Raw genomic sequence first — 22,500 nt, 5'->3', positions numbered from 1 at the left:
ACCAACATTCACAGCGTTCACCAACATTCACAGCATTCACAGCGTTCACAGCGTTCACCAACATTCACAGCGTTCACAGCGTTCACAGCGTTCATAGCGTTCACCAGCGTTCACCAACATTCACAGCATTCACCAACATTCACAGCGTTCACAGCGTTCACAGCGTTCACCAGCGTTCACAGCGTTCACCAGCGTTCACAGCGTTCACAGCGTTCACCAACATTCACAGCGTTCACAGCGTTCATAGCGTTCACCAGCGTTCACCAACATTCACAGCGTTCACCAACATTCACAGCGTTCACAGCGTTCACCAGCGTTCACCAGCGTTCACCAGCGTTCACCAACATTCACAGCGTTCACCAGCGTTCACAGCGTTCACCAGCGTTCACCAACATTCACAGCATTCACAGCGTTCACAGCGTTCACCAGCGTTCACCAGCGTTCACAGCGTTCACAGCGTTCACAGCGTTCACCAGCGTTCACCAGCGTTCACCAGCGTTCACCAACATTCACAGCATTCACAGCGTTCACAGCGTTCACCAACATTCACAGCGTTCACAGCGTTCACAGCGTTCATAGCGTTCACCAGCGTTCACCAACATTCACAGCATTCACCAACATTCACAGCGTTCACAGCGTTCACAGCGTTCACCAGCGTTCACAGCGTTCACCAGCGTTCACAGCGTTCACAGCGTTCACCAACATTCACAGCGTTCACAGCGTTCATAGCGTTCACCAGCGTTCACCAACATTCACAGCGTTCACCAACATTCACAGCGTTCACAGCGTTCACCAGCGTTCACCAGCGTTCACCAGCGTTCACCAACATTCACAGCGTTCACCAGCGTTCACAGCGTTCACCAGCGTTCACCAACATTCACAGCATTCACAGCGTTCACAGCGTTCACCAGCGTTCACCAGCGTTCACAGCGTTCACAGCGTTCACAGCGTTCACCAGCGTTCACCAGCGTTCACCAGCGTTCACCAACATTCACAGCGTTCACCAGCGTTCACAGCGTTCACCAGCGTTCACCAACATTCACAGCATTCACAGCGTTCACAGCGTTCACCAGCGTTCACCAGCGTTCACCAGCGTTCACCAACATTCACAGCATTCACAGCGTTCACAGCGTTCACCAGCGTTCACCAGCGTTCACCAGCGTTCACACCGTTCACCAACATTCACAGCGTTCACCAACATTCACAGCGTTCACCAGCGTTCACAGCGTTCACCAGCGTTCACAGCGTTCACAGCGTTCACCAGCGTTCACACCGTTCACCAACATTCACACCGTTCACCAACATTCACACCGTTCACCAACATTCACAGCGTTCACCAACATTCACACCGTTCACCAACATTCACAGCGTTCACAGCGTTCACCAGCGTTCACACCGTTCACCAACATTCACAGCGTTCACCAACATTCACAGCGTTCACAGCGTTCATAGCGTTCACCAACATTCACAGCGTTCACAGCGTTCACAGCGTTCACCAACATTCACAGCGTTCACCAACATTCCCAGCGTTCACCAACATTCACAGCGTTCACAGCGTTCACCAGCGTTCACAGCGTTCACCAGCGTTCACCAGCGTTCACCAGCGTTCACACCGTTCACCAACATTCACAGCGTTCACCAACATTCACAGCGTTCACAGCGTTCATAGCGTTCACCAACATTCACACCGTTCACCAACATTCACAGCGTTCACCAACATTCCCAGCGTTCACCAACATTCACAGCGTTCACAGCGTTCGCCAGCGTTCACAGCGTTCACCAGCGTTCACCAGCGTTCACCAGCGTTCACAGCGTTCACCAGCGTTCACAGCGTTCACCAACATTCACAGCGTTCACCAACATTCACAGCGTTCACCAGCGCTCACCAGCGTTCACAGCGTTTACCAACATTCACACCGTTCACAGCGTTCACCAACATTCACAGCGTTCACCAGCATTCACAGCGTTCACCAACACTCACAGCGTTCACCAACACTCACAGCGTTCACCAACATTCACAGCGCTCACCAACATTCACCGACGTTCACCAACATTCACAGCGTTCACCAACACTCACAGCGTTCACCAACATTCACCGACGTTCACCAGCATTCACAGCGTTCACCAGCGCTCACCAACATTCCCAGCGTTCACCAACATTCACAGCGTTCACAGCGTTCACCAGCGTTCACAGCGTTCACCAGCGTTCACCAGCGTTCACCAGCGTTCACAGTGTTCACCAGCGTTCACACCGTTCACCAACATTCACAGCGTTCACCAACATTCACAGCGTTCACCAGCGCTCACCAGCGTTCACAGCGTTTGCCAACATTCACACCGTTCACAGCGTTCACCAACATTCACAGCGTTCACCAGCATTCACAGCGTTCACCAGCGTTCACAGCGTTCATAGCGTTCACCAGCGTTCACCAACATTCACAGCGTTCACCAACATTCACAGCATTCACAGCGTTCACAGCGTTCACCAGCGTTCACAGCGTTCACAGTGTTCATAGCGTTCACAGCGTTCACAGTGTTCATAGCGTTCACCAGCGTTCACCAACATTCACAGCGTTCACCAACATTCACAGCGTTCACCAACATTCACAGCATTCACAGCGTTCACAGCGTTCACCAACATTCACAGCGTTCACAGCGTTCATAGCGTTCACCAACATTCACAGCGTTCACAGCGTTCACCAGCGTTCACCAGCGTTCACCAACATTCACCAGCGTTCACAGCGTTCACCAACATTCACAGCATTCACAGCGTTCACAGCGTTCACCAGCGTTCACCAGCGTTCACAGCGTTCACCAGCGTTCACACCGTTCACCAACATTCACAGCGTTCACAGCGTTCACCAGCGTTCACACCGTTCACCAACATTCACAGCGTTCACCAGCGTTCACAGCGTTCACCAGCGTTCACACCGTTCACCAACATTCACAGCGTTCACAGCGTTCACCAGCGTTCACCAACATTCACAGCGTTCACAGCGTTCACCAGCGTTCACACCGTTCACCAACATTCACAGCGTTCACCAGCGTTCACAGCGTTCACAGCGTTCACAGCGTTCACCAGCGTTCACACCGTTCACCAACATTCACAGCGTTCACAGCGTTCACCAGCGTTCACACCGTTCACCAACATTCACAGCGTTCACCAGCGTTCACAGCGTTCACCAGCGTTCACAGCGTTCACAGCGTTCACAGCGTTCACAGCGTTCACCAGCGTTCACCAGCGTTCACAGCGTTCACAGCGTTCACAGCGTTCACCAGCGTTCACCAGCGTTCACAGCGTTCACCAGCGTTCACCAGCGTTCACCAACATTCACAGCGTTCACCAACATTCACAGCGTTCACAGCGTTCACAGTGTTCACCAGCGTTCACCAGCGTTCACCAGCGTTCACAGCGTTCACCAGCGTTCACCAGCGTTCACCAACATTCACAGCGTTCACCAACATTCACAGCGTTCACAGCGTTCACAGCGTTCACAGTGTTCACCAACATTCACAGCGTTCACAGCGTTCACAGCGTTCACAGTGTTCACCAGCGTTCACCAACATTCACAGCGTTCACCAACATTCACAGCATTCACAGCGTTCACAGCGTTCACCAGCGTTCACAGCGTTCACCAGCGTTCACCAGCGTTCACCAGCGTTCACAGCGCTCACCAACATTCACAGCGTTCACAGCGTTCACCAGCGTTCACCAGCGTTCACCAGCGTTCACCAACATTCACAGCGTTCACCAACATTCACAGCATTCACAGCGTTCACAGCGTTCACCAGCGTTCACCAGCGTTCACAGCGTTCACAGCGTTCACAGCGTTCACCAGCGTTCACCAGCGTTCACCAGCGTTCACCAACATTCACAGCGTTCACAGCGTTCATAGCGTTCACCAGCGTTCACCAACATTCACAGCGTTCACCAACATTCACAGCGTTCACAGCGTTCACCAGCGTTCACCAGCGTTCACCAGCGTTCACCAACATTCACAGCGTTCACCAGCGTTCACAGCGTTCACCAGCGTTCACCAACATTCACAGCATTCACAGCGTTCACAGCGTTCACCAGCGTTCACCAGCGTTCACAGCGTTCACAGCGTTCACAGCGTTCACCAGCGTTCACCAGCGTTCACCAGCGTTCACCAACATTCACAGCGTTCACCAGCGTTCACAGCGTTCACCAGCGTTCACCAACATTCACAGCATTCACAGCGTTCACAGCGTTCACCAGCGTTCACCAGCGTTCACCAGCGTTCACCAACATTCACAGCATTCACAGCGTTCACAGCGTTCACCAGCGTTCACCAGCGTTCACCAGCGTTCACACCGTTCACCAACATTCACAGCGTTCACCAACATTCACAGCGTTCACCAGCGTTCACAGCGTTCACCAGCGTTCACAGCGTTCACAGCGTTCACCAGCGTTCACACCGTTCACCAACATTCACACCGTTCACCAACATTCACACCGTTCACCAACATTCACAGCGTTCACCAACATTCACACCGTTCACCAACATTCACAGCGTTCACAGCGTTCACCAGCGTTCACACCGTTCACCAACATTCACAGCGTTCACCAACATTCACAGCGTTCACAGCGTTCATAGCGTTCACCAACATTCACAGCGTTCACAGCGTTCACAGCGTTCACCAACATTCACAGCGTTCACCAACATTCCCAGCGTTCACCAACATTCACAGCGTTCACAGCGTTCACCAGCGTTCACAGCGTTCACCAGCGTTCACCAGCGTTCACCAGCGTTCACACCGTTCACCAACATTCACAGCGTTCACCAACATTCACAGCGTTCACAGCGTTCATAGCGTTCACCAACATTCACACCGTTCACCAACATTCACAGCGTTCACCAACATTCCCAGCGTTCACCAACATTCACAGCGTTCACAGCGTTCGCCAGCGTTCACAGCGTTCACCAGCGTTCACCAGCGTTCACCAGCGTTCACAGCGTTCACCAGCGTTCACAGCGTTCACCAACATTCACAGCGTTCACCAACATTCACAGCGTTCACCAGCGCTCACCAGCGTTCACAGCGTTTACCAACATTCACACCGTTCACAGCGTTCACCAACATTCACAGCGTTCACCAGCATTCACAGCGTTCACCAACACTCACAGCGTTCACCAACACTCACAGCGTTCACCAACATTCACAGCGCTCACCAACATTCACCGACGTTCACCAACATTCACAGCGTTCACCAACACTCACAGCGTTCACCAACATTCACCGACGTTCACCAGCATTCACAGCGTTCACCAGCGCTCACCAACATTCCCAGCGTTCACCAACATTCACAGCGTTCACAGCGTTCACCAGCGTTCACAGCGTTCACCAGCGTTCACCAGCGTTCACCAGCGTTCACAGTGTTCACCAGCGTTCACACCGTTCACCAACATTCACAGCGTTCACCAACATTCACAGCGTTCACCAGCGCTCACCAGCGTTCACAGCGTTTGCCAACATTCACACCGTTCACAGCGTTCACCAACATTCACAGCGTTCACCAGCATTCACAGCGTTCACCAGCGTTCACAGCGTTCATAGCGTTCACCAGCGTTCACCAACATTCACAGCGTTCACCAACATTCACAGCATTCACAGCGTTCACAGCGTTCACCAGCGTTCACAGCGTTCACAGTGTTCATAGCGTTCACAGCGTTCACAGTGTTCATAGCGTTCACCAGCGTTCACCAACATTCACAGCGTTCACCAACATTCACAGCGTTCACCAACATTCACAGCATTCACAGCGTTCACAGCGTTCACCAACATTCACAGCGTTCACAGCGTTCATAGCGTTCACCAACATTCACAGCGTTCACAGCGTTCACCAGCGTTCACCAGCGTTCACCAACATTCACCAGCGTTCACAGCGTTCACCAACATTCACAGCATTCACAGCGTTCACAGCGTTCACCAGCGTTCACCAGCGTTCACAGCGTTCACCAGCGTTCACACCGTTCACCAACATTCACAGCGTTCACAGCGTTCACCAGCGTTCACACCGTTCACCAACATTCACAGCGTTCACCAGCGTTCACAGCGTTCACCAGCGTTCACACCGTTCACCAACATTCACAGCGTTCACAGCGTTCACCAGCGTTCACCAACATTCACAGCGTTCACAGCGTTCACCAGCGTTCACACCGTTCACCAACATTCACAGCGTTCACCAGCGTTCACAGCGTTCACAGCGTTCACAGCGTTCACCAGCGTTCACACCGTTCACCAACATTCACAGCGTTCACAGCGTTCACCAGCGTTCACACCGTTCACCAACATTCACAGCGTTCACCAGCGTTCACAGCGTTCACCAGCGTTCACAGCGTTCACAGCGTTCACAGCGTTCACAGCGTTCACCAGCGTTCACCAGCGTTCACAGCGTTCACAGCGTTCACAGCGTTCACCAGCGTTCACCAGCGTTCACAGCGTTCACCAGCGTTCACCAGCGTTCACCAACATTCACAGCGTTCACCAACATTCACAGCGTTCACAGCGTTCACAGTGTTCACCAGCGTTCACCAGCGTTCACCAGCGTTCACAGCGTTCACCAGCGTTCACCAGCGTTCACCAACATTCACAGCGTTCACCAACATTCACAGCGTTCACAGCGTTCACAGCGTTCACAGTGTTCACCAACATTCACAGCGTTCACAGCGTTCACAGCGTTCACAGTGTTCACCAGCGTTCACCAACATTCACAGCGTTCACCAACATTCACAGCATTCACAGCGTTCACAGCGTTCACCAGCGTTCACAGCGTTCACCAGCGTTCACCAGCGTTCACCAGCGTTCACAGCGCTCACCAACATTCACAGCGTTCACAGCGTTCACCAGCGTTCACCAGCGTTCACCAGCGTTCACCAACATTCACAGCGTTCACCAACATTCACAGCGTTCACCAACATTCACAGCGTTCACCAGCGTTCACCAGCGTTCACCAACATTCACAGCGTTCACAGCGTTCACCAGCGTTCACCAGCGTTCACCAGCGTTCACCAACATTCACAGCGTTCACCAACATTCACAGCGTTCACCAACATTCACAGCGTTCACCAGCGTTCACCAACATTCACAGCGTTCACCAACATTCACAGCGTTCACCAGCGTTCACCAGCGTTCACAGCGTTCACCAACATTCACAGCGTTCACCAACATTCACAGCGTTCACCAACATTCACAGCGTTCACCAACATTCACAGCGTTCACCAATGTTGACCAATGTTGACCAACATTCACCAGCGTTCGCAGCGTTTACCAGCGTCCACCAGCGTAAGGAGCAGATGAGGATTGTTGCGTGTTTGTGAAAACACCACTTCCTCTGTCCTGAAGTAAAGGCCTAAAAATAAAACCATCCCATCAAACAGCTTACTGGCACTAAACATTCTTTAGATTACACGAAACAAATGGAGCTGATTTTTACTCTTCAGATGTGCCAGACTGGGAGAGCTGCCAGCTAGCTCGTGAGCAGACATGGAAGCACATGATGTGTTTGAGACAGTTTTCAGGCCCATCTGTGAACATGAACTCTCCGACAGGATATAAGAAGTGTCTTTTGTTGGCATCAGGCCATGCGAGGACATCTTTTGTTTTTGACTGATTCTGAGAAAGCAGACCCAATCTGCAGAACCAGAACATCTTGCTGCACAGTCACAGAATCACAAGCCCACAGTAAAACACTGAAAACTGGACCTTCTGATCTGAAGTCACTTAAACAGAGTTTTATTCCCTTAAAAGAAGAGAAAATTGTCTTTTTCCAAGACAAAAGCCTCCGACTGATTGGACTGTAATCCTCAGCATCCCTGAGCAGCCATTTCTCAAGGAGACATAAAACACGAGTCCAGTGCTCTTTATGCAGCCTGTTACAATAAACAGACGTGCAGTCCCTTAAAGACACAGCGTGGGCCTCTTCTGTGTAGAGCTGGATTTCACTTTGTTCCAGTTTGATGCTAAAGACGTGTTATTGACGAAGAGAAGCAGCTTTGAAGTGGACTCAGAATTAGATGACATTAAAGGTGGAGTCAGTAAAAAGGCAGCTTGTAAACACTGCAGGACGTAGTGTGTGCGTTTACAGCTTGCACCACACGCTAATCGCTGGAGTTAGTCTCCAACTCCATCTTCTCTGTAAAAGCCAAGGCGACCTTCACCAGCGTTAAGACCAAGCTTCATCCGCTCAGAGTTCATTCCACCTCGTCGTATCCTCTGTGGAGGAAGCACCCCGAGTCACCCAACACCCGTCAGAGTCTCTGCAGACAGTCACTCATGTACGGAGGATTAATCACCTTTATGTCTATATTTTAGTTTTTATGAGCCATCTATTGATTTTTAAAACTGAAGGTTATAATAACATTAATTCTGTAATGAAACTCCATATCTGTTATAAAAGCAGAGTCCCTCCTCTCTTCTGTTTCGTTCTTCTTCTCTCTGTTTGTCCTGCAGAATCAAAGCGTGACGCCTCATTTGAACAGATGTAGTTTCATCGCAGGTGTGTGGCTGTCAAAGCACGCCTCGATGCTGAACATTAACCTTTCCACCATCTGTCTCACACCACACATCCTGCAGGAGGGAAGCCGACTCCAGGAGCTTTGATTACACCTCCTGGATTATTCATACACCTTGTACGTTTATTGTACGAGGCCCACGCGTGGGCTGGCTGCACTCCAGGGAATATAGTCTGTATCTATGTTCAGTGTTGTAGAATCATTCTGCACAGTCTCACTTTTATCTGTTTGTGACAAAAGGAACACCTCGCTGTCGTCGTGCTGTGAAGGACGACCATGTCTAATGATTATTTATCGAGCTGTTTCTGAAGCTCAAAGACGCTTCACAGAGAATATCAAAGAAAACCAAACAGAGAAGAAATATTGTAAGAGAAGGTGTATGTGTGTGTGTGTGTGTGTGTGTGGGGGGGGTGTCAGGTAATGGAAGGTTTTTTGTTGACCACCTAACTTCTTGTAGTTCTCATTGTTTAACTCATCGAGTGTTGAGCTCGACATTCTGCACCCGACATGACGACATAATGACGCGGGACCAGTGTGTCCAGTAAAACCAGTTCAGTGTGTTCTGAGAATGCCATGAGGGGAAACACGGCCTGAAACACCACAGTGCTTCACTCTTCAGGCTCTTTTTAACCTCACATCCAGGGCGTGGTCCTGCAGGGTTCCTCTAGAGGGCGCACCACATGAAGAAACCAGCTTCTGGACTCATGCTGTTATATAAACAAACATGGCGACACTCGAGGACGTCTGTCCAATGAGAAGAGTCCGATCGCATCGAGCTGCAGACTTGATTTATTTTAAACAGTTTTTTTATTGTGCGATCTTCCATACAGACATAAATCAATACATACTTATCAGTCCTCTCCAGGAAGTCACGATCGCAACAATTCACGCAAACTCAACCAATCCCAATTTCTGGGCGATCTTGCAAATTTGTCCAATCACCGCAACCTTTGTGCAAATTTGAAGAATAAAAATAATTTTCCGCAACTTTCACTAATCAGAGTAGCCCCCCGTGAAAACAGCGAGCTAAACGTCACCAAAGTTTAGTGACCACGGACCAAACTCACTTCCTGTTTATCTGCACTCAGGAGAGTGAGCTGCAGGTCTGTCCTGTCTCCATGACAACCGTTTGTTGCCGCTGTGTAGCTGACACTGCTCCGTCACTTTTTACTGCATGTTTAATATTTGAGATGTTTTTTTTAACCCAGCAGACACGAAGCACAGACGATACGATGTGTAGGAAGATATAAAATACAGAGAATATCAGACATACTGAAAAGAGCAAACAGGAAGTCAACAGAGCCTTTCTGAAAAGAGGAAAGAGCTCGGCACGGCCACACTAAAACGACACCTCTCATCAGCATAAGATAAATAAAACTCAAATTAAAACTGAATTAACACTCCCATGCTAGCACATGCTAAGCAGCTTGTTACTCCTGATGGCTGTCTGATGGTGGCAGCATCACGGAGCACTTCTTTTCCAAAGAGGGAAATGTTTGTTTAGTTTTGGCCCATTTGTTATTGTGAATATGGATTTTGACCAAACTCAAAATCAACTGACATCAAAACACAAATCTTTGAAAATAAAGATGTCGACATCCAAAACACATGAACTGGGAGTACATAGATAAAGTAAGTGAGCGGTGGTTTCTTCTTCCAGTTCACAGAAGTCAAACACATATTCACTGTCTACTTAAATGCAACACAAATCTCACACTCACAGTTTTCAGAAGCTGCAGCGCCCCCCTGTGGCAGTGCATCAAAGACCGCAGCACATTCTTCTTCTAAACTATTCACGTCTCCAGTGATGTCACATCCAGCCATCACCGTGTCGCTCCTCGTGGTTAGCAGACCTGAGGATGGGCACGCCACTGACCAAGCAGCGTTAAGTGTCTGGCCCAAGGACATATCGTACATGTGGGTGTCGGGGCAGGGTATCGAACCCCCATCCTTCCAGCTGAGAGATGACCGACTCTACCACTAGGCCACGGTGCTGGTGTGGCGGTTGTGAACTCTGTCAGTCCAGATGGCATGGACACTTGGAAAATGTGACTTGATAAAATCGAAGCAACATGAAACAATAAAAGAGGCCGAGCAGATTTAGAGAGAAAATAAAGAGTAATGCCTCTCTGAGCGTGCCCAGCACTTAATGGTTTTTTAAACACGCTTATGAAACTCGCTCCACACTTAAATGGAAAGTGATCTTGCAAATCACATAAGAGAGAGAAACGAACAGCATTTCAAGGTTACAGGAGCCTCCGATACTTTCAGGAGGTAATGTCTGCGAGTAAACAGACGTCCATGTGATGCTGCATGGAGGGCCAACAGAGCAGGAACCATCCCGAGGGTGAACAACCAGGCCGACCATTTCCCTTCTCCTGCCTCTGTTTTCTCTTTTTAGTCCAGTCATTCCCCCCCTCGTTCTATTCTCTCTCTCTCTCTCTGTCTCTCTCTCTCTCCCTCTCTCTCTCTCTCTCTCTGTCTCTCTCTGTCTCTCTCTCTGTTTGTCTCTCTCTCTCTCTCTCTCTCTGTCTCTCTGTCTCTCTGTCTCTCCCTCTCTCTCTCTCTCTCTGTCTCTCTCTCTCTCTGTCTCTGTCTCTCTCTGTCTCTCTCTCTGTTTGTCTCTCTCTCTGTTTGTCTCTCTCTCTGTCTCTCCCTCTCTCTCTCTCTCTGTCTCTCTCTCTCTCTCTGTCTCTGTCTCTCTCTCTCTCTCTGTCTCTGTCTCTCTCTCTCTCTCTCTCTCTCTCTGTCTCTCTCTCTGTTTGTCTCTCTCTCTCTCTCTGTTTGTCTCTCTCTCTCTCTCCTGTAAGTTGTCCTCAGTGAAGCCTCCATGGACATTATTAGATTAACATTCCTCCTCAGTCTTGGTCACAGTCCTGATATTTGAATGTGAATTCTTTCACGTACGTCCCACCCCTCCTTTACATCAAGTGCAGTGAGAGGAACAGCACAAAGAAGCAGAGAAAGGGAGCTGTGTGTGTGTGTGTGTGTGTGTGTGTGTGTGTGTGTGAGAGAGAGAGAGAGAGAGGGTGTAAAAATGTTGTGCCTTTGCCTAAAAAGAGGAACTTTTGTTTTGTGTGTGAGCCCTTCACACCCCCTCCTCATCCTCTCTTTGCTCTTCTCTCTCCGTCTATACCGAGGAGGGGGAGGGGTCGACGGGTTGACAGACAGACGCAGCTGGAGTGCATAGAGGGGAATGGTCCCACCCCGAAAAGATGCCAGACATAGACCCAAAGAGAGAGCGAGAGAGCGAGAGAGAGAGAGAGAGAGAGAGCGAGAAAGAGAGAGAGAGAGCTGCTTCACTTCCAGCTCCCACCGCTGCTGTCTGGGAAACCCTCCTTTGTCCTCACTCTGGCTAACTTTTCCTGTTGAGTGTGTGTGTGTGAGTGTGTGTGTGTGTGTGTGTGTGTGTGTGTGTGTGTGTGTGTGTGAGAGTGTGTGAGTGTGTGAGTAGGTGTGAGTATGTGTGTGTGTGAGTGTGCATGCTTGTGCTCACGGTTCAGCTCAGCTCTATTTCTTTTCTTGGATCCCAGGTCAGTCAGAGAGAGGGGCCCGCAATCTCAACCACACAGACCATGCAAACAGCACACACACACACACACACACACACACACACACACACACACACACACATACACACACACACAGACACACACACACACAGCATCTCTGCACAGGAGCAAGAAAATCCTCTGTTCTGTGCTGCTACACACCATCCTGAGAAAGCTACAGTTACACATGACGTTTGGATATTTGACCTTCAAAATAAAAGCATAATAGTCCCAACAAGTTCTATTGCAATTGGATTTAACAAAACAAGGCAGGCCTTCAGGTGTCCGATCTGCTCCTGCGTTTGATCATGAATCCTCATTAAGCTCTTGATTATCAGAAGAAGACGTTCAGATTCAAATCAAAACAACTTTATTTATAACTCTTTTATTCTGGTTTGGAGCAGCGTGTACTTAATAAAAGACGTTCAGACAACAACAAGGTAAAAAGACCATGTAGTTTAAAAAGAATCAGTCGAGTGCTGATATGAACTGGACTGCATTAACAACCATAGATGAGCTGTGACTGAAAACAGTGACAGGTTTACATCAACAAACAGTAAAAACTGTCAGAAGTATTCAGCACTACAAAAAGCTTTGCTAGCTTAGCTTGGATCCAGATAGAACAAACACTTCAGGTCTGCTATGTAAAAAACTCTTATCCTTCATGAAATCTAAAAGGATGAGTTATGCCTCTAGTGGACACTGTGTGAACTTCAGGATTTAGAATGCACTGCATCAGCATTTATCTTTTATAGCAGAGGAGGTTGCTGCTTGGTCAGGAGTCTCCCCTGTTGTTGTGTTTGGAGCAGGACTCTATGTTGTACTTGCTCAGTAGATATTTTCCCTTTTTGACAGAAATACTTTCTGTTCTGAAGTCACACGAACGCCAGTGCTTTTCTTCCGCGCTTTTATTTTGAAGGGCACTCTTCCCGTATGCGTGTAGCTGAGTGTGTGCAGCTTGACGGGGCTGAGCAGAGGATGGCTGCCTGCGCCTGAGCTGCTGGCTGCGCGCACAGAGGGAAGACTCAACGTAAACAGAGCAGGAGAGCGCGCGGAGACGAGAGGAGGAGAGGAGGGAAAGGAGAACTTTTCCGAGAGGAGGAAATACGTATCACACTTTTCCCCCGGAGCCTTTAATACTGTGTTATTGTGACTGTGGAGCATGCCTGCTGAAGTGAAACAGGTTAGTGTGTGTGTGTGCTCCCTCTCCTCTCATCACGTCAGCCTCTCTGACTCCACTCGGCTCTTCACTCACTCCTCATTGTTTGGATTTTGTTGCTCAGCTGTCATTCGCTCCAACATCATCGTCTTTCATTCAGACCGAATCTGCAACCACCTTCTCAGGCGCACCGATGTCCTTCAGGGGGAGGATAGTGCCTGCATGTGTGTGTGGAGACGTGTAGTTGTGTGTGTGTGTGTGTGTGTGTGTGTGTGTGTGTGGTACTGTATATTGCATGTGTTCAGGCTGCTGCATGACATCAGATACAGTAGGAAGTATGCACTCATACTACTAAGTGACCATTTCGTGCTGGGAATAGTTGGGATATGTTTAGTGGTGGCTCTCTGTGTGTGTGTGTGTGTGTGTGTGTGTGTGTGTGTGTGTGTGTGTGTGTGTGTGTGTGTGTGTGCGCGCGCGCGGGATGCCTCGCAGTAAAGCTGTGCTGTGACTGATGAGTTCACTGACACATTGATGGGCTGAGAGTCGCACCTGGAGAATGACTGCTGTGATCATGAGACCAGCAGAGAAGTATTGAAAGTTAGTCCCTGATTGTCGCCTGCCAGGCTCTGAATCAGCCGTGTGGCCTGGATTTATAGCCGTTGGTCCGTGGTGCCAGTAGTGAGAGAGCATTGGCATTAAAGCCCTTTTGTCTTCCACTTGCACAGATACCACAGGAATGTGCTTTTGTGAGCTGTGGTGAGTGTGCAGCCGTGTCTGTGTGTGCATGATGTGCATACATTATTGGAAGTGTTCCGTGTGTTTGAAGCGCATCCACACAGGCAGCCGACACCAGCACAGCGCTCTCTTCCCCGCCGAGCTTGGCAGCACTCGGATGCACAGAAATGAAAGACAGACAGACGAGCTCAAAGGAAGAGAGAGAAGTGAAGGAAGAAAATCAGAGTGAATAAGGTCAGGCTGACTTTAGAGCAGCGAGGGGTGGGGGTTCCAAACCCTGTCTGGCAGAGAGAGGCAGCTCTGATAAGAATACATGAACAGTTGCCTCTGTACCAGTCTCCCTCGCTCCTTCTTTCAGTGCCTGGCTGCTGAGCAGTGTGAAGGCTGCTGTTGGTTTCTCCTGAACATGTGTGTGAGAGGTTCAGGACGCCCCTGAAGACCCTGACCCCTGTGACCCCTGGACCACTCAGATAGCTGGCATACTTCAGGGCCTGCGACCTTTTCAACTCAGCTCCACATTCCTGGGCAGGAAGCACCTGCTAGGACCGAGGGGTCTCTAAAAAGACACTCCACACACACACACCCCATACACACACACTCCACACACACACTCCACACACACACTCCACACACACACCCCATACACACACACACTCCACACACACACACACCCCATACACACACACTCCACACACCCCATACACACACCCCATACACACACACTCCACACACACACCCCATACACACACACTCCACACACACACTCCACACTCCACACACACACTCCATACACACACACTCCACACTCCACACACACCCCATACACACACACACTCCATACACACACTCCATACACACACCCCATACACACACACTCCACACACACACCCCATACACACACACCCCATACACACACACCCCATACACACACACACTCTGTAGCTGTTAGTTGGTCTGTGTCCTGATGTTCAGCCTTTCCAGCGCTGCATCATTGATTCCTATAATTCGGAGTGATCATGTGACGGCCTGCTTTCCTTCAGTCGTGAGCAGCTGGCTTCTTGTGTCGGTGTGGACGATGTGAAGGAGCATGGAGGGAGATCAGAGAGGTGCTGGTGGGCCTTGACCTGCAGCCAGCTGAAGGTTACTGCACCGCACCGCGCCTCCTGAAGACGCTGCAGCATCTTCTGCTCATGAAAAATACAGGAGCAGATTTGTCGTGGAGGAGAATGAAAAACATTATGAATAATCCAGTAGACATCATCCTGCCAAAGTCTTCAAAAAAAGAAGTCGATTTAACTTCTCGCAGTCTGAATGTAGAGGACCTGTCTGCAAAACAAAGTCACTGATCAGTGATGGAGCCAGAGACTAAAGGAGGGCTCGTCTGCACACTGCTGACAGCTCAGCCCAGAGTTCCTCTCTCTCTGCCATGCTCTTTGATTTCATCCCAAAAAACCAAGAAACCTTCAAACTCTTCTTCCCGTCCTCTCTTCATCCCGTATTCTTTCACATCGCTGTCCTCAGGCTCCCTCACAAGAAGCCCAGCAGATCAATATTTGAAGACATGTAGAGCATGAGGAGTGCTATTGTGTGGAGGGGGGGGGGGGGGGGGGGGGGGGGGCAGTGACCGTAAACATGTGACATGAATGGTCCAGGCTGTGGACGATGCATCAGTGCATCATATGGGGGGGGGGGGGGGTCATATGGGGGGGGGGGATCATATGGAGGTTAGTGCTGGTGACCGGTGACAGCAGATGGCTCTCCCGTCACCCTCTCCATGTTTCACATACCGTTCCCACGGCTGCCATCATGGCACGACCCCCGACACGCCGTGGTCAAACATGGAGGTGTCACAGTATCTCCTCACCTCCTCCTCTTCTTTCTTTTAGTGGACAGTAAAGCAGCTGACGCCATGTGAAGCCCCACATGACCCACCTGCAGCACCCGCCACGAGAGACAAGCTAATCCTGAGACAAGGTCCAAATGACCCTCACCACCGGCCAGCAGAGAGTGTTAGCAGCACCAGGACGCCTTTCTGCCCAGCGCTGCACCTTTTTAGTGCGGCCTCTCCGAGCGCTGTAAATGTTTGAAAAAAGGACCATATTCTTTGTAAATAAAAAAACAAGCGATCTGAAGTTCAAAAGTAGTAATGAGCTAACGGAGCAGGGTCGCTTCATGCCAGCGTGACACGGGGCCGTTTCCTCTCACCCTGATGGAACATGTATTCATATTAAGTTGTTGCTAGTTAAAATCTGTGGAATCATCTTCACCATATTACCCACAATGCATCATCACATACAGTACTAGGCTGCCTTAAACTGGGGAGGGGATGTTGTTTTCTCTCTTACCTGCTTCATGCTTCACATTTAGCACGCAGGCGTCCACTCCTGTTTTAATGAGCCCTCAGCTAATTAAGAGTGTTCCTTTGACTCTTACCTAAAACTGAGTGGAGGTGTAGACGCTCCTCAGGATGCAGTGGAATCAGATCCGCCCCGGCAGCACGCTGCACGCTGCAGGCTGCAGGCTGCAGGCTGCACGCTGCACGCTGTGCTTGTTTATAAGGGAGATTAAGGAACACCTCTCTGTCTGTGTTTGGATGGCTCTGATAAGAAGGAAGCCGAGCAGCCTGAGCTCTGAAAGCAGAACTCATCACACTGAGTATAATGTGATGCTTGTGGCCTCATCAAGGCTGTGATTACTGTCGTGACAATATTTACATGATCATCTCCTCGTCCAGTGGTTTTGATGTTTCCAGCAGGACTGTGCTCTGCTTGTTCCTCGACCCCCGAGCTCTCATGTAGGAGGTGCACACAGCTCTCCATGTGTGAGGAGAGGTTATTAGGAAGATGTTTGTTGTGCTAATGAAGGAGAAGAGATGAAAAGCATGTTGATGGACTGAGAGACTGCAGCGTGGGCGCACTCTCTCCTGGTGCACACACACGTGTGTTAGTGCGTCTCTAGCTGGTTGTCTTACTGTGACTCAGGGTGAAGCTGCAGAGGTGAACGTTCTCACGCAGCATCATGAGCACACGCTCATTTCATACATGCACACCTGCGAGCCGGGTGCTGAGGGCCCCAGGCCGGGAGCTGAGGGCCCCAGACAGGGAGCTGTGTGGTGCTCATGGAGCTGCAGGTCTAATGGGACTCAGATGAAGAGCAGCACACAGCCTGCTGTGTAGACTTACTGAGTGGTGATGTTTGCAGCTGCTGGAGTAGATTGCTCCGTCTCCTGTCCCAGCATGATGTTGAGAGTGAGGATGTGATGCTGCCTGGGGAAGTGAGCGATCCTTTAAGAGCATGAGATGGCCTGCAGGAACATAAACAGGATTAGTGGATTCATTGACATTATAATGCCTTTATTTTGAAAGGAGCGTACAGGATGTCATTCCTTCCTCCTCCATCTTCCATCCTTCTTTTCCCTGCCCTCCTCACTTGGAGCTCTGCTGCCTCCCTGACCTCCGTTTGCAGAGATTTCTGTCTCTGGGGCCTTTTCAAAAGAACTGGGGCGTCTTTGACAGTGCTGTATAGTTTTCATATAGGCTCCGCCCCTTCTGTCCTGCAGCTGGGGACCTCTAAGAGGGGCCCTGAGGGGGAAGGTCAAAGTCCTCGTAAAGCTTCCCTCAACCAGAAACGCAGAGACGACACCCCCCCCCCCCCACATTGTCCTGCGAGGTCCGTGCTCTGCTTGGAGCTGTGGCGGCTCGGGCAGCCAGAGACGGCTCAGGATCTTCTTGCATGTTTAGTCTGGAACTTCCTGCCTCTGGGCTGAGAGCATCGATCCTCCATCATTGTGCCATCTGTCTCCCGCTGCCTGTGGGGGTTCCTGATTGGCTCTGACAGCTCTGTAGTGGGGCTGTATGAGGCCGCACGCTGACATGTGGCAGTGCGACTTTGCAAACGTGCACTTTGAATCATGTGACCCGAGCGTCTCACGCTGACGTGGAAATGTGCACCGTGGACAAAGAGCGGCCCGCGTGTGGACCAGGCCTCTGACTGTGTGTGTGCGTCAGGCTGACGAGGGGACGGGCTCGGACTGACTGGACGGTGGGAGTGCACTTCATCACAATGCTGCTGTGAACCACGGAGCACACAATAGCGGCTGTAACAGCTGATGGCTGGGGTCCAGCCAGTAGAGTAAAGAGTCCGAGCGAGAGGGAAAGTCCAAACCGCCGTGAGCTGGCTGGCCTGGCTGACCGCTGCTACACGTAGCCTCTGCTGTCGTCTGTACACAAACATCATGCTAACCAGAGTGCAGCCTGCAGAGGAAGAAGAGCGGAGCGAGTTCCTGGCATTGGCAGCGCTGGTCTCTCCTGGCTTTGTTCAGCTAAACGGCGTGCAGGCTGCTGTGACATGATGTGACCCATCTCCTCCTGATATGGGCTCTTCCTGTTCCCGGGAACAATGGAGGGATGCGCCTCCTCTCACATTCCACCAGGCTCTAATGAACCTGTACAGCGTGCGTGGCCCGGCTGCCAGCGCTCCGCCAGAATACCAAGCCCTCATATTTAATTTGTTTGGAATGTGTAACAGGCTGTCAAGTGGAGCGTGGAGCGGCGCTCATCTGTGCCAGCCAGGTCTGCGCACACACAGGGACGGGTGCCAGCCCTCCGTGGAAGGTGCTGGACTCTTCAGTGTGTGTGAGGTTTGGAGGGGACCAGCCTGGCTCGGGGGTGGAGGCCTTTAGAGCTGCCAGCGTCCCGGGCCAAGCTAGCTTTTAGTTTCAGTAACAGGACGTGTTGAGTAGCTGTGAGGGTTCAGAGCCACGACGGACAGCGAGCGCACAGCAAGAGAGGAGGATTTGATCAGTACGGTCACCTTTCACTTTTCTATTACTACCATTCAGCTCCCTCAGACTCCATCAGCAAACTTCATGAAGGATTTGATAGGCTATGCTGGTGGTCAGCCCTGTGATTGGCTGGTGACCCGTCCAACAGGAAAAGCTGCAGAGATAAAGGATGCCACATTAGTGTCTGAGGCAGGAAACTCATGGCCTGATGTGGTCCAAAAGATACAGAAGCTTCCAGAATGTTTTTTGCTTGTGGATGTCTCAGAGAGGCAGACTGTGATTTATAAATAGCTCCAGCCTGTGTTTGTCTCTCACTGGACGTTTGGCTGCTCTCACCGTCTTTATTTCCCGAAGGCTTCTCTGAGTTGCCATTGGTTACCAAGCTGCTTTTCACAATCCCCAGAGATCCATGCAGGGTCTCAATTTAACACCCTGGTTGGTCAGCAGCTGAACTCTGGCGTGTTTAAAGAAAGCCCCCCCCCCCCCCCCCCCCCAGATTCAGGATGTGTCGAAGAAAGAGCTGGACCCTGTACTCTTCTCAAAGTTAAGCAAACAGGACTGTTGATACAGACCTCCTCCAGTTTCTAAATTCTTTCCATCATTTTCTAGAACAGTTGAGAGAGGCTTAATCCAATAAAACCCACTCGTTCTGTTTTGTGCACTGCCTCTGAGGGTGTGTGTTTTTTTTTGGGGGGGGGCGGTTGGAGTACGTTCCTCAGGAGGAGTGGCCAGCTGCAGCCTCTGTGGTTCTGCTCACATGGGAGCCCGGGGAGTGTTTGTGGGGTCAAGGAGCTTCTACATTCCTGACTGGAGTGCTCAGATGGGAGCACTCATTTCTCAGTCTGCTCCAAGCCCGAATCCACCTCCCCTGTTTTCCCCGTGTCACAGTCCTTCAAGCTTAATGTCCCTGAAATATTGCTGCTAATTAATGCTGCTGCTGTCTGTAAGTGCCAGCCGGAACACGTATCAACGTCCTCCGCTTACCGCTGAGCCACGAGTCCCAGGAGAGCTGACAGAGTGCCCCGTCCCTGGATCCCTCATGTTCTCAGGCTGCCACCTGAACAAGGCCTTGTTCTCGTCTTGGACTGTTAATGGGATGAAAGGGAAGTGAGCCGAGCGCTTTCCTACCTCCTGGAAATACTGTCACTATCATGGTGCTTCTCCGCTCACACAAAACATAGAGTGAGAGAGTGCTTTACTTCCTTTGGCTGAAAGGTCTGAAGGTTGGAAAAGCCTCAGTGTGTAGTAAACCTGTTTTATAACAACAATAAAAAAACAGCTTCTTTTAAATGTGCAGAAAACATGACATGACTGTGCAGGTACCGGCTCTTTGTAAGAGTGACTGACGCAGCAGGAGCTCTCACAGAGTTAGCCTATGACATCATCACCTCATCCACTGTTTGACTGTAGATACACATCATCACTGTGGACAACAAAGGGCCTGTCCTCTCTATCAGGGGTGATGAAGAACGCTTCGGCATCGTCAACAAACTCCGTGTGAGTCAAAGTGAGAGTTTGTGTGTGTTGAGAGTTCTTCTATAAGTAATGCATCCAAGCAGGGCAAATGTGTCAGCTTGAGTTTCTCACCCACACTTTAATCCTGATATATTGATGACAAAAATGTTCTGCTTTACATAATTCATTACGGCTGTAGTTCTTGCAGCGCTACTCTTTTACAAATGAACAATATGCAAATGTATTCATGTTTGCTCGCAGTGACAAATGGCCTGAAATCTCCAAAGGAGCCAGACTGATTCCAGCCTCATGGTGATGGCAGGGAAGGCCTTCAAAGGGAGACCTATTGTATCCCCTGACACACTGTGGTGTGGTAATCACACTGGGCATTTGCAAAGAGACCCATCTGAAATTAGAGGCCTCCATCCTCCCTCTGCAATCTGAGGCTTGCAGGCAGCAGGACTGGCACGACGTCCCCAGCCCTCCGAACCCGGGAGCCCCCGAGCCACAATCTGCTGCTGCTGCTGCTGCTCTGAACTCCACTTTCTGTCCCCTGTCTTCTCTCTCCAACATGCACCAACAAACCTCATTAACTTTCCCTCTCGGCTGAAAGCTCCTCCACACTTTGTGAAGTCCTTACAACTTTGAACGTCTCCACACACACACACACACACACACACACACCTGCAGCTGATCTGTCAGAGTTGGTTTCAAAGTAGAACTTCAGCAAAGCCATATGTGGCTGTCCCTGTTCTGAGTTTGACGGCTGCAGAGGTGTGCTGAGTCTGGAGCAGGTGCTGTGTTTTTACTGCACCTTGGCTCTCCTGGGAGGAGCTGAAGTCTGCAGCACGGCTCTGACAGAGAGGTTTGTCTGCTTCTTTCACCAAACACGCTGCATGTTTTTATGCTCCTTTTATAGTCAAAGTCAATCTTACTGATCTTCCATGTACTATAGAATATTCTGATGTGTCGAGGATATTTGCTGCTGTTTGTGAGCTGTGCTTGCGGCAGCGCTGCAATCGGTGGTGAAGTGGGTCAGCTGCTCCGTGGAGCTGAAGCCGCTGCTCATTCTCTCAGGAGTATGTGAGGAAAAGAATACAAAATGTATAACCAGAGGAAATATGCCACAGGCTGACGTTACCATAGCTGTGACTCGGCGTATTTCTGTCCCCTGTGGAAAAAGGGAAAGCTGAAAAATGATCCAAGGAACCTGTATTTCTGCATTAAAGCTCCCCTGGTGATTTATTCATGATGCTACCATTTGTCTTGTGTTTTCAAAAAGTTGAACACTAGTTCTCTACTTTTTCTCACAAGTGTCACAAAAGAGCTCATTTGTACAAGTGCATCTTTCTTTTGCTTGGAATTAGACTTACAGCTTGAATATTGTTTTTTTACTCAAAATGAGGGGAAAAGATGAACCAGTATTCTTTAAAGATCACACAAAATACAAAAATACACTCCGCCATCTTCCTCTGACTCTAACATGTCTGTCTACAAACCCCCCCAATCATGAGACAAGTCCATCCTCTCCGTCTTCTGCCTGATCCACTTTTCACAATATGTGTGCTCAAACAGGCCGTTTGGAGATTTTCCCTTCATGGCATCACAAAGGGCAGTAGCCCCTCCCCTTCATGACATCACAAAGGGCATTAGCCCCTCCCCCAGGTGGGTGACACTCCCACAGCTAGGTGTTTGTTCTGCCCTCTGAGTCTGCCTTCTCACCGTAAACAATAGGACATGGAGCCAGAAAGCAGCGAGTACACCCGAGCCCTTCCAGAGAGGGGGCGTGGTCAGACACAGCTCATTTACATATTTAAAGCTACAGACACAGAAACAGCCTGTTCTGAAATAGAGGGGTTTATAGACATGATCAGATACAGGATCAGAGTGGATTTACAACAACACACTTCACACACATGATGAAGAGGAGCGAGGACACTGATTTCACCTGAAGAGGAGGAGATGTCATCATTTAATGTCAGTGCTAAAGTATTTACATCCACTTACATATATATCTATGATAGTCCCATACTGGCTTCATAACATCAACTCACAGTGACATCGGTCCTGCTTAAACCAGAGTGTTGCATTTGGCTGATGTGTGAGCATGTTATAAGCTGGCAGCAGAAACACTTGAGTCACTCAGATGTTTTCTGGTTATCTGGAGTTTTGTCACTCAGTCACATCTTTTGCTCTGGTTTCCAGCTCCGCTGCTTTGAATGACGAGCATTTGGCTGCTCATGCATCTCCTCGTCCTCGCTGGCAGTCAGAGGCGCCTGA

The 22,500-nt window shown here is 50.1% G+C and overlaps 1 protein-coding gene across 9 annotated transcripts in view; it reads left to right on the top strand.

The window, feature by feature from the left end:
- arvcfb (ARVCF delta catenin family member b) overlaps positions 1-22,500 on the top strand; it is a 117,190-nt gene that overhangs the window by 7,529 nt on the left and 87,161 nt on the right. Inside the window, exon 1 of one of the 9 annotated variants that reach the window (XM_079363702.1) lies at positions 13,132-13,271. The exons of the other annotated variants lie outside the window; for them this stretch is intronic. Coding sequence (XP_079219828.1) covers positions 13,251-13,271 — 21 coding nt within the window. The 5' untranslated portion in view covers positions 13,132-13,250. Of the gene's footprint in view, positions 1-13,131; positions 13,272-22,500 lie in introns of those variants that run through there. 9 annotated transcript variants of the gene reach the window in all.

The sequence above is a fragment of the Symphodus melops genome, assembly GCF_947650265.1.
Source record: "Symphodus melops genome assembly, chromosome: 1".
Taxonomy (NCBI): domain Eukaryota; kingdom Metazoa; phylum Chordata; class Actinopteri; order Labriformes; family Labridae; genus Symphodus; species Symphodus melops.
Note: the sequence above shows the minus strand (reverse complement) of the source record. Positions and strands in the feature narration are given on the sequence as shown.